Source organism: Zalophus californianus, chromosome 7, assembly GCF_009762305.2.
Source record: "Zalophus californianus isolate mZalCal1 chromosome 7, mZalCal1.pri.v2, whole genome shotgun sequence".
NCBI lineage: Eukaryota > Metazoa > Chordata > Mammalia > Carnivora > Otariidae > Zalophus > Zalophus californianus.
Genome location: NC_045601.1, coordinates 136,527,464 through 136,539,671, shown reverse-complemented (window position 1 = coordinate 136,539,671; position 12,208 = coordinate 136,527,464). Strand labels below are relative to the sequence as shown.

The 12,208-nt window shown below is 42.0% G+C and overlaps 1 protein-coding gene across 7 annotated transcripts in view; it reads left to right on the top strand.

Moving 5' to 3' along the window:
• The window catches only part of KIF13A (kinesin family member 13A), a 204,652-nt gene that overhangs the window by 180,370 nt on the left and 12,074 nt on the right, over positions 1 to 12,208 (top strand). For 4 of the 7 annotated variants that reach the window (XM_027601412.2, XM_027601407.2, XM_027601409.2 and 1 more), the window contains 9 exons: positions 1,187 to 1,242; positions 2,810 to 2,934; positions 3,200 to 3,376; positions 4,897 to 4,989; positions 5,163 to 5,315; positions 6,512 to 6,589; positions 9,342 to 9,389; positions 10,638 to 10,749; positions 11,911 to 12,062. In XM_027601412.2, the coding sequence (XP_027457213.1) occupies positions 1,187 to 1,242; positions 2,810 to 2,934; positions 3,200 to 3,376; positions 4,897 to 4,989; positions 5,163 to 5,315; positions 6,512 to 6,589; positions 9,342 to 9,389; positions 10,638 to 10,749; positions 11,911 to 12,062 (994 nt within the window). The remainder of the gene's footprint in view (positions 1 to 1,186; positions 1,243 to 2,809; positions 2,935 to 3,199; positions 3,377 to 4,896; positions 4,990 to 5,162; positions 5,316 to 6,511; positions 6,590 to 9,341; positions 9,390 to 10,637; positions 10,750 to 11,910; positions 12,063 to 12,208) is intronic. The other 3 variants (XM_027601408.2, XM_027601411.2, XM_027601410.2) reach the window with 3 other exon arrangements.

The following is a 12,208-nucleotide window of genomic DNA, read 5'->3' as shown; positions in this document are numbered from 1 at the left end:
ACTACTCCTGCTGCTGCTTATTCTCATTCTTATTACAAGAGTATGTCCTAGGCATTTAGGAGAAATCAGACTCCTTTTGAACAGAGGGCGTGTATGCCCACATGGTCTCTTTAGGGTAGGCGCAGAAACATCAGTGGTGTTATTTGCGTCTATAATGATAAAGGGAAGTATAATGGAGTTGATAGTATTATGAAACCAGCAAACCTGAATTTTCTGGCACATAATTTGTGACCTGATGTTTCTCCCTGCAGTCCCAGAGTCCTGCGGGGCACACGCGCCGTCTGTCTGCCAGCCACGTGGCTGCAGACGGCCACCTCATCCCCAGTCTTGGTCCCCTCCCTGAGGCCCTGTCTAGACAGCCCTTCTCCTTAGCCCCGTGACTTTCGTTTGAGCCATTTCCAAACTTCAGGTCATCTTGACTGTAAAATGGGGAGTCCTGGGTCCTGTCTCTCGTTATTTTGATTTACAAGAGGAAGGATGGGCCCAGGACTTTTCATTTTCAGAGCCTTCCCCCCGCCCCGGGTGACTCAGATGCATACGGGCCAGTTTTTGATAAAACACTGCTTTGGTCTTTTTCGTAGACAACCCTTCCTCCCTTAATAGGTCTTTCATTCTCTCCTGCTTTACGCTTTTACAGTGTTGTCTTTTTTGTTTCCTTCCTCTGGGTTCTGATCCTGCCCCCTGTCTCTACTCTTAACAGCATCCCTTCCCTTTTTCCCATCACTAGGGCTATTTCTAGAAAGCCGTCAAATAATCTTTGTTTCAATTAATTACATCTGATTTATATAACTGGTGGTTCTTTATGGAAGTCACATAATTCTCATGATGTGTGTTCACAGGGACATCAAGAGATGTGCAAATAGGGCGCCTGGGTGGCTCAGTCGGTTGAGCGTCTGCCTTCGGCTCAGGTCATGGTCCCGGGGTCCTGGGATCAAGCCCCGCGTCGGGCTCCCTGCTCGGCGGGAAGCCTGCTTCTCCCTCTGCCTGCCATCCCCTCCTGCTTGTGCTTGCTCTCGCTCTCTCTCAAATAAAATCTTAAAAAAAAGAAAAAAGTGCAAATATTTCACGAATAGAATCTCTGTCCCCATAGTGGTTCTTTTCCGCTTCCATGCCTCTGTGGTGTTTGATTATCTAACACAATGTAAAACACGTATTTGTTGTGATTAAATTTTGTTGTTAAATTTAGGGTCCCACCACCTGGAATGGAAACTCACATACCAGTTCTCTTCCTTGATCTGAACGGTAAGCAGATCCGTGTTCGAGGGGCCCTCGCATTTCATTTAGGTTTGTAATCTCTTCAGACCCACCTGATTTTGATTCCCTAAATTAAATGACTTTTCTAATCACTCATATGCTGTATCTAGGTGACATTTTTAGTCCAACCAAATGTATAAACCTTGACGTGTAGCATCACTGGAAGAGAGACGTGGATATTTAGTCTTAAAAAGAGTTATGAGAGATAACTCTCTCCCATAGAGTTATGAGAGAGGTGTCATAACTCAAAAAATGTCACACAAAAAATGTCAAAACAGTGACAGTTGAGAGACATCAATGGACACAGGAATTACCTGAGAAAGTAATCACCCTCAGAGATTCTGAACCTTTAGGCTTTGCGGGGCCCTAGGAATCTGCATTTCTGATTAGTGCCATTTGCCCCCCACCCCCCATAGTGCCAATGCCAGAATATGATTATAGTGTAAACCCTGCATTAAGGGTTGTTCTTTACTGTAGCAATTGGATCGAACCTGCGTGAACCAAGAATGATGGTCCTCAATGTATTTTAGCAGGAAAATCCATTTTCAGAATGAAATCTTAAATGGAAGCCTGTATGTAGACTACAAAGGCAGAGTTGCCAAGTGGGGTGATAGGTAGGCTCAGGCAAGCTCTTCCGCACGTGGCCCCTGGAATCTCAAAACATAGCCTGGAAACCAGTCTTTTGGTGGAAGGGCCTGGGGAGGGTGACTTTGGCTCTTCCTAGGAAGAATTGTTTAAGATCCTGGAAGTAGGATGTGTGCCTCATGAAGTGGTGGGCTCCCTGTTATTGGAGGGATACGCACAATGGTTGGATGACCACGTATAGAAATTTATGAAGGGTGAATCCCACATGGCTTAGGGCATTGGAAGAAGATGATCTTTGTATTTCTCCCAAGTGCTTGGAACTTTGATTCCAGATTGATCATTTAGCTGTTCAAATCTCTAATCATGTGTAAGTTGTATAAGTAGGACGCAAGCGTGACACCAGGTTACACGAGGATTTGACCTCAGAAAGCAGCACAGTCTCAGCTGTGTTTTTGTAGAGAAAATCTCTGCTCCTAGGATTGCATATGGAATATATCTGTCCCTTTTGTTAGAGACTCATGGGGTACGTTTTTGGCTCTCATAGTTGTTTCTGGAAAGGATAAGACCTATTGTGAGGAATTAGCATCTCTATTTCCACTGTGGGATAAGGAAGGAAAGAAAAAAATGAAAGTGCAAAAAGTCATCTGTGGAAAGCATATTTAAAAATTTTCAGTGCTGGGGCGCCTGGGTGGCTCAGTCAGTGAAGCATCTGCCTTCGGCTCAGGTCACGATCCTGGAGTCCTGGAATCAAGCCCCGCATTGGGCTCCCTGTTCAGTGGGAAGCCTGCTTCTCCCTCTCCCACTCCCCCTGCTTGTGTTCCCTCTCTTGCTGTCTCTCTCTGTCAAACGAATAAATAAAATCTTTAAAAAGTAATAATAATAAAATTAAATTAAAAAAATAAAAATTTTCAGTGCTTGCTTAAAAAGTGACTTCCTTCCACTTCTGTTTCTGTGCCCTGGACGTGGTCAGCCGATGACCTCAGTGCCAACGAGCAGCTCGTGGGCCCCCACGCGTCGGGCGTGAACTCCATCCTGCCCAAGGAGCACGGCAGCCAGTTTTTCTACCTGCCCATCATAAAGCACAGTGATGAGGAGGTAATTGACCCCTACGGTTCTCTTCCTGGGCTTCAGATGAGTGCACCTGCCTACAGGCCTGTCTTCCCGTTAAACTGCTGTGGTCTGCTTTGGGGGAGAGGACTGGGGGCTTTAAAAAGTTGAATGTGTGTTGTCACTCAGAAGTGAGGAGAAACATGTATGATTCAGTGGGGTTGCGTTTCTCTTCTCGCTCTCACGTGTGATGTCGAACCTCAGCCCCTGAGCTGGGTCTTTTCCATGTCCCCAACCCTTCTCCTGTTCTTAGGTTTCAGCCACAGCCTCTTGGGACTCCTCAGTGCATGATTCCATTCACCTGAATAGGGTCACGCCCCAGAACGAAAGGATTTACCTGATAGTGAAAACCACGGTCCAGCTCAGCCACCCGGCTGCTATGGAGTTAGTATTACGGAAACGGATTGCAGCCAATATTTACAACAAACAGGTAGTAACAGGGCCTGATTCTGCTGTTGCCTACATGAGCTCAACGTTTCTTTCTTCCCTCTATCATAAAGTCGTGTTTTGTGGTGCTGATAAGTGGATGTGCAAATTGTCACCACACTAGCCAAGTTACAGCCTGATTCTTATTGACCCCAGATGACGGGGCATGAGGACAGCACAGGTGGATGTCACCCACCAAAGGACATTCCCCCTTGGCCCGTTTGAGACCCATAATCCTAAGAGGCAGTGGAGCTATGACATGTCACTGTTTGAAAAAGGCTAAGTGCCAAGGCCAAGCAGGTTAGTGACAAAACAGGACAAGGGGTAGGCCCAAAATAAATCCTTGCTGTTTCCCAGATCTCATCCCACAGGTATTGCCAACAAAATGGATCCTCTCCAGTTTTCTTCTATACGAGGATTGATTAAACCCTATCAAGATCATGGGGCGCCTGGGTGGTGCAGGCAATTGAGCGTCCAACTCTGCTTGAGATTCTCTCTCCTCCTGTCCCTCCTGCCTGTGCGCTCTCTCTAAAATAAATAGGTGGCTCAGTCATTAAGCATCTGCCTTTGGCTTAGGTCATGGTCCCGGGGTCCTGGGATTGAGTCCTGCATCAGGCTCCCTGCTCCTCGGACAGTCTGCTTCTCCCTCTCCTGCCCCTCCCCACCACTAGGGCTTTCTCTCTCTTCCTCTCTCAAATAAATAAGTAAAATCTTTTTTAATTTAATTTAATTTTATTATGTTAGTCACCATACAATACATCATTAGTTTTTGATGTAGTGATCCATGATTCATTTTTTTCGTGTAACACCCAGTGCTCCATGCACTACGTGCCCTCCTTAATACCCATCACCGGGCTAACCCATCCCCCCACCCCCCTCCCCTCTAGAACCCTCAGTTTGTTTCTTGGAGTCCATAGTCTCAACAAAACAAAGAGGCAACCCACAGAATGGGAGAAGATATTTGCAAATGACACTACAGACAAAGCGCTGATTTCCAAGGTCTATAAAGAACTTCTCAAACTCAACACCCAAAAAACAAATAATCAAGTCAGAAAATGGGCAGAAGACATGAACAGACACTTCTCCAAAGAAGACATACAAATGGCTAACAGACACATGAAAAAATGTTCATCATCATTAGCCGTCAGGGAAATTCAAATCAAAACCACATTCAGATACCACCTTACACCATTTAGAATGGCAAAAATTGACAAGGCAAGAAATAAAATCTTTTAAAAAAAATCTTTAAAATAAATAAATAACCCTATCAAGATCAAAAGGAAAGCTGCCAATGAGAAAGAAGCACAACCCCCAAAATCCCTGAATGGACTACAAATTCTATAAACCCCAAATGAAGGACACTGTTGTACTTCAGGGTCAGAGACAAGGGTTTTTCAGTTCCATTTTTCTGAGTTGTTGTAGGTGTATCAAAAACATAGTACTTGATAATGCTTCTACAGTTTGTAAAATGCCAAATAACTTACGTATTTCACATCGCTTAATTCAGCTTTCCTTTCCTAACAGAGCTTCACCCAGAGTCTGAAGAGGAGAATATCATTGAAGAATATATTTTATTCCTGTGGTGTAACCTATGAAATAGTATCCAATATACCAAAGGTAAATATACGTATTACTTTTTAAAAATATCAAAATTGAAGTGTTAGAGAATGTGTTGATTCTTAGAACTTCTAAATCATTTTCTCACCACAGTTTAGATAAAAATATTGTTCACATGAAAGTATTGTAATTAAAAGAAAAAAAGAAAGTTAATTGTCTTATTGTCCCTTCAGGCAACAGAGGAGATTGAGGACCGGGAAACACTGGCTCTCATGGCAGCAAGGAGTGAAAATGAAGGCACTTCAGATGGGGAGACCTACATAGAGAAATACACGCGTGGCGTGCTGCAGGTGGAGAACATTCTGAGCCTTGAACGGCTCCGGCAGGCAAGTAGAAGCAGTGTCCGGACCAGAGGGCAAGAGCACTAGCCTCCCCCCAACCAAGTGGACAAAGACGAATTTATTTACCAAACACCTTCCCTCTGCATCTATCAGAGAAGGAAAACTTGAGTAGCAATCTCTTCGGACAAAGTAGCAAAAATGAAAATAATGTCTGCATTCTATTCAGTACCTTCTACTTAAGCACTGTGCCCAAGTAATTTAGATACATTCTTTCATTTAATCTTCAAGATGGCCCTGCTAGGGAAATAGACACTGTCAGAATCCCCTTTTCTTTTCTTTTTTTTTTTTTTTCAAGATTTTATTTATTTATTTGAGAGAGAGAATGAGAGAGAGCACAAGAAAGGGGAGGGTCAGAGGGAGAAGCAGAGTCCCTCCCAAGCAGGGAGCCCGATGCGGGACTCGATCCCGGGACTCCAGGATCATGACCTGAGCCAAAGGCAGTTGCTTAACCAACTGAGCCACCCAGGTGCCCCAGAATCCCCTTTTCTAAGTGAGAAAATTGAGGCCCGCAGAAGTTAGCTAGCCTGCCCAAGGCTACACCGCTAAGTTGGTACAAAGTTGGTTGTAAACCAGGAGGGCTTGACTCCGGAGTCCATGTGCTTAGCCACATGCTGTTACTGTTTCCCTAATTTTGGGGGGGTCTAGGTTAACTTCTGCAGCAATAGCAGGACATTGACATGAAACTAACCCACTAGGCAGTGGAACTCTGAGACAGGAATTGTCATCCATAGAAGCAGCAGTTGAAGTTCATGGAAAGTGCATTGTGAGCAACAAGAGGACTAAGATTGGCATCTGTCAGAAAAATCTGCCTTTAGTGGAAATCCCCCCAAAACTGCTGCATGAATAAAACACAAACAGCATAAAAGTTGATGGTCGTTTTGCAAATGAGATCTGTCGTTAGGGGTATTTCTTCTCCGTTTTCTCTGTCTACCTCTGTAAAAAATCTACCACATAAATGTCCTCATTTCAGCAGTTGTCCTGGTTTTATGTATGGAAAGCATTTTTGGTAGATTAAGGAAAGAGAAATTAGGGGGGACCATAAGAGTCCAGCTTTTGCAACTATGGGAGGGAGTGTGGCATTGAAATGATGTGTCTTTCTATTATTTTCTAAACCTTCCACAACAAACATATATTATTTGTCATCAGAGGGGGAAAAACAAATGTTACCTTGACCTTTGCAGGCGGTCACGGTCAAAGAAGCTCTGTCCACCAAAGCTCGGCACCTGAGGAGGAGTCTCAGCACACCAAACGTTCATAATGTGAGCACCCCTGCAGAGGGTCTGTTGCTTCGGTGACGTGTCTCAGGGTTTGGGAAGGGCATGTGGGTCCTGGCGTGGGCATCCCGTACAGCCAAGCCTCTCCGCTCTCCCAGGGAAACACACCGGAGAGTGCAGTTAGAATCCCATGCCCGCGCCTTTAGTGGAATCTTTCGGATTTCTCTTCAGAAAGTTACGTCCTTGAAAGGCGTCTCTTGAGACCTAAATTGAATGTAGTTGGTTTAAGGGTGGTAGCTATAGCACCTGGAGGGTGCTGCTCTGTCCTCGTCGCCTGGGTGGATTTTCCTGTGCTGCCCATCAGTGTGGTAGGGCGCTGGGTACCTCCGTGTCCACACTCCCCTGGTCTGTGGTCTCTCCATTGACCATTCGATTCTCATTCTTAACCAGTTCATCTAGAAAATCCAATTGACAGGAACTGCTTAGTGGAGGGGACGCGGTCATGGGACAAACTAGTGCACGGACAATTTCAAAGCAGTCTCTTCTCCAGAAGCAGCAGAATAAAAGATCCTCCCAAGGAAGGGCACAATATCATTACCTTGCTCCTCTCCAGAATTGCCAGGAAATGATTAAAAACATGGTAAACATGTATAAAAGTTGTCTTAGAGCAGGCTACAGAGCTGATCCCAGCACATCCCTATAGTGGTGTACATACAGGTTACTTCTGACCACAGTGCGATTATTTAGAAACTGATAATAAGAGACTCATACAGTGTAAATTGAAAAATAGAAACTGGTACACACATCAGTACTTGTGGGATGCAGGTGAAGTACTTAGAGGGAAACTAGGCTCTGAGTTCCCTATTTTTCCGTTTCTACCACTGAATACTAGACAGTAGAGAAAAATGAAAGAACAAGAGCGACTCTTAGGGATGTATGGCTCTTGTATTAAAAAGAAGAGTAAAAAACATGGAGGGAAACATCTGTGCTAAAAGGTAAAGACAGATTCTAAAGGAGTATTCTCTCTCCACCCTTAGCCCCCTAGAAAATGAACCTACATCTGATCAAGACTCTGAATCTGACTGCTGATATTTATGGGGGACAAAAGAGAATGTTAAGTGACACCAAAGGGACTCCATTAGCAAAGGGAAACTTTATAGGAACAAATGATGTAGAAAAAGGAAACGTGTGAACTATTGTGATCCTGATTCAGAATTAACTGACAATGTGTCTGAGACATATGAACACTGGGCGATATCGGTTACTATCTAGGAATTATTTAATTTTTTACAATGTGATAATGATATTCTACTTTTGTTTTTGTTTTAAGATTTATTTTTGTAAGTAATCTCTACATCCAACATGGGGCTTGAACTCATGAGTCAAGAGTCGCCCGCTCCTCCAGCTGAGCCAGGCAGGACCCCTATGGTTATGGTTTTTTTAAAGGGAGGAGGAATAATGTATTTTTTAGAGATTCACAGAGAAGTGTTTATGGATAAAAGATTTTTAAATCAAAAAAACAAAATGAATAAAAAAATCTTAAAGGTAATAATACTAGAGCAGAATTATAATAAATTCAAAGAAGGTGTATGAAGATTAAAACAGAGATGTATGAAATAGAAGACCAACAAGAGAATCAACAAAGCTGAAAAGTGGGCTTTTTGAAAAGACTGGTCAAATAGAGTGACTTCTAGTTAAGATTAACTGGGGAAGGAGAGAAAATATTGGGATATTAATTCCAATATTATTGACAATAAAAAGGGACATATCACTACAGAGAGGACAAAGATTTAGACAGCGTAAGAGCAAACTATGAATAATGTTATAGCAGTAAATGTAAAACAAGCTTCAACAAAATGGAATTTTCTTACTACAGAAACCAAATCTGAATACGGCTATCACCATAAATAAAGCCTAAACTCACAGAAAGAGAGACTGTGCTCATTGATGGGAACACGCAGTATCCAAAAAATTGGCACATCTCCTTAAACTAATCTATAAATTCCCAACATAATTTCTTGTAGGATTTCATAAACTAACCCCAGAATTGCTATGGAAGAGCAGAGTTGAAGGTGCATATGCGTTAATCTACAGCCCAGAGATTCCAGGCCTTCACATACCCTCTAGAGCTCCTAATAGAAATGCAGGAGGAGGCTCCTGGCTGGCTGACTCAGTCAGTAGAGCATGCAATCCTCAGTCTTGGGGTGGTGAGTTCGAGCCCCATGTCGGATATAGAGATTACTTAAATTAATAAATAAATAAACTTAGAATAAAAAACATAGGATGGATTTAGAACTAAATAATGTTGAAATGGTATACAAGTCAATCATTGTGGGATACAGCTAGAGTGGTACTTAGGACAATAATAATAATTTATTTTATCAGAGTTTGTAATAGAGAAAAATTAGAAGCAGCTTAGATTCCATCTAGAATAGAACAAATAAATTCTGAAACTAATGAAAAAGACCATGTATGGTGAGATACCACTTACTTTAATTATAAAAATACACCAAATATATATTACATGTGCATATACATTATATATATTTATATATAGTATGTGCATGTATTTTTATATATAAACCAATTTTATGAATATAAGAACTATACAAAGCCTGTATGGAAATAATCAACCCCAAATTTAGTGTGGTTGTTATTCCTGAGGATTGTAGAAAGAAGAGGGAGTTGAGACTATCATACAGGCTTCAACTGTAAATGTGACATTACATTTCTGTATTTCTGTGTAATTTATGTTAAATACATAAGCCACATTGATAAAACCAGGGCTCTCTTACAGGTCTCCTCCAGTCGACCAGACCTTTCTGGCTTTGATGAAGATGATAAGGTGTGCACCTGTGGTGTGGGCATGGCTAGGTTACTAGCAGAGTCGAAGCGTGAAAAGTTAGGGTATCTTGGTGTTTTTAAAATCTCAGGACTTCCCATCTTAATCTTATGCTGATCATTGTCTCCACGAGTCCATTTCCAGGCTCAAATACTTGATGTGAAATTGCTATGCACTCAGTGTTAACATTGTACCTAGCATATTTTCCATACCAGCATAGTACTACACCGAATTGAACATCTGTGTGTTTATGGGTCTAACTCAATGATTTAATAACATATTGTATCAACTGCGGGTTGCCGGAGGGGAGGGGGATGGGGGATGGGGTAACTGAGTGATGGACATTAAGGAGGGTATGTGTTGTAATGAGCACTGAGTGTTATATAAGACTGATGAATCACAAACCTGTTCCTCTGAAACCAATAACACGGTATATGTGAATTTAATAAAAACAAACAAAAAAGGAAAAAAAGCATTATATTTACCATCGCAAAATCAAAATTAATTCAACTAGGCAAATTAGGTATTTAAAATTAAGGGTATTTTGCAACATGACCTTTCTCAGCAAATATTGCTTGGAGCATATATTATATTTATGTTATTATGTGAGGGACTGAGTGATTCAAAGAGTAGAAACATGGATTATGTCATCAAGAAGGTTAAAATCTAGTCTTTTAGGCAGCCAACTCCTGAGAAGTTGCTTGAGATTAAATAAGCTTATATGATACACAAATGGAGTTTTCTTTCCTTAGTGTACCAATATCTTATGCCAGTTTGATCCTTTTAAATCCCAGGTCTGGTTTGCCTGGGGCAGTCCTAGCGTATGCCTGCTACCCAGGCAAAATTATTAATGGAACCCGTTCACTCCAAAAAGCGTTTCACTGTGGTCTCTAAATTATGCAGTCACCCTAGATACATACCAGATTGATCAAGGTGGCTCCCTTTGCAGGGGAGGGAGGAAAATGGATGGGACCTTAGGGAGTCAGGGGATTTCACTCCATTTGTTATGATTTTATTAAATCTTGGACAAATATGATAGGATTATTAACATTAAAACTCTAGCTCTACCCTGGGTATGACAGTATTTGTCATATTATTCAGCCATTCATACTTTTCTGTATGTTTGAAATACTTTATAATAAAAATAAGAGCACATACTGCCATTAAAAAATAGGAAAAAACTCAAATCTGGGCTTCACTTCTCACTTTAAAGGGACTTAATTACAGCTAACCCGTATCTTTCCCTTGTAGGGTTGGCTAGAGAACCAATTAGACATGTCCGACTATTGCTCCAGTTACCAGGATATAGCCTGTTACGGAACGTTACCCAGGGATTCGCCTCGAAGGAGTAAAGAAAGTAGTGGTGAGATTGCTTTTCTGTGTTCTTTCTTTATAATTTCTTAGGAAAAGCATCGGGGGGGGGGGGGAGTTCTTTTGTAGGTGGCATTTAATAAGATAGGAACCTGAAATTCTAATGTGCTGGATGATTCTAAACTGTCTTCTTGAAGAGAACATGTCATTTCCACTTACTTGATTTATTTTTGCTTTTGGATCCGGTATATCATCCAGATAATAATAATAGGCTTTTTGTGTAGCACTTCAGAATTTTCAAATCATTTTTCCCACATCATTTCCTGAAATTGAAGTCCCTTTTGAGACACAAATCTTATTATGTTGTGGTTAGACTTCATTTTTTACCACAAGAATATCTACCTGTGTAATGCTTTTTTGTACTCAAAAGAGTTTTTATGAGAATTTTTCGATTCCTAAAGCAGTTTCAAAAATGGTACCAGAAATGAGTTTGATCAGCGACAGCATTATTACCTAACTGTATAATCTCCCAGTGCCCTGAGAGGAATAGCATTCTTTGAAAATGTGAATCAGTTCTGTTACCTTACACCGTATATTTTGCCTACTAAATGACATTGTAGCAGTGAATTGGGAAGAAAATGCAGAAGGAGGGAAAGAGACTCCCCAAAAGTAAGAAATGAGTCAGAGCAGGAAAGCAGAATTGTTCTTCCTTAGTCATATGGAGAAAGTGGCCTGAGGAAAAACAGGGCTTGCAAAAAAATGTATACAGTATCCATTCCTTGAATATTTATTGAGCCTCTACTTGCTATAGGCAGTGAAAGATACAGTAAGGTGCCATTCTAGATCCTGAAATCGAACTGTGGAATGAGATACATAGAAAATAAGATATTGCAATGAAAATGTGCCTAAATGCACAGAAGGCTAATAGACTCTGGAATTTCAGAGTAATGGAAAATCAGCATGAGTTGAAATCGGTCTAATAGGCAGCGCTTCAGGGGGATCTTGAAAAGAAGGTGGAAAATTCAGTTTCTGCTTTCTTCGATGCTGACTCTTTGGGACTTGGTAGCTACATCTCCACTCTTGCCCACACCGGTTTTAGTCTTTAGCCAAATATTAGCCTGGTAATTTCTTTGTCGAACCAGATACTCCCGTGGCTAGGTGATGACCGTGCTTCCAGTGTGCCCGTCAATCCGTGCCTGTTTGTCTTCCCCAGGTTGTCCATCAGAGAACCCCCACGCCTTAACAGTCAGTCCTTTTAAAGCATTCTCTCCCCAGCCACCAAAGTTTTTCAAACCCTTAATGCCTGTAAAGGAGGAACATCAGAAAAGGATAGCCCTGGAAGCGAGGCCGCTCCTCAGCCAGGAGGTAAGTGCTGCACGTCTCCACCGTGGAAAGTAGAGCAGAATCGTGTTGCGTGGGGGGCAGTAACCGTGCCTGTGGACGTGTGTGGGGCACACAGGGTCATGGCGGGATTTCTTGCGTGGTGCTCTTGATGTTCCTTTCTGTGCGTT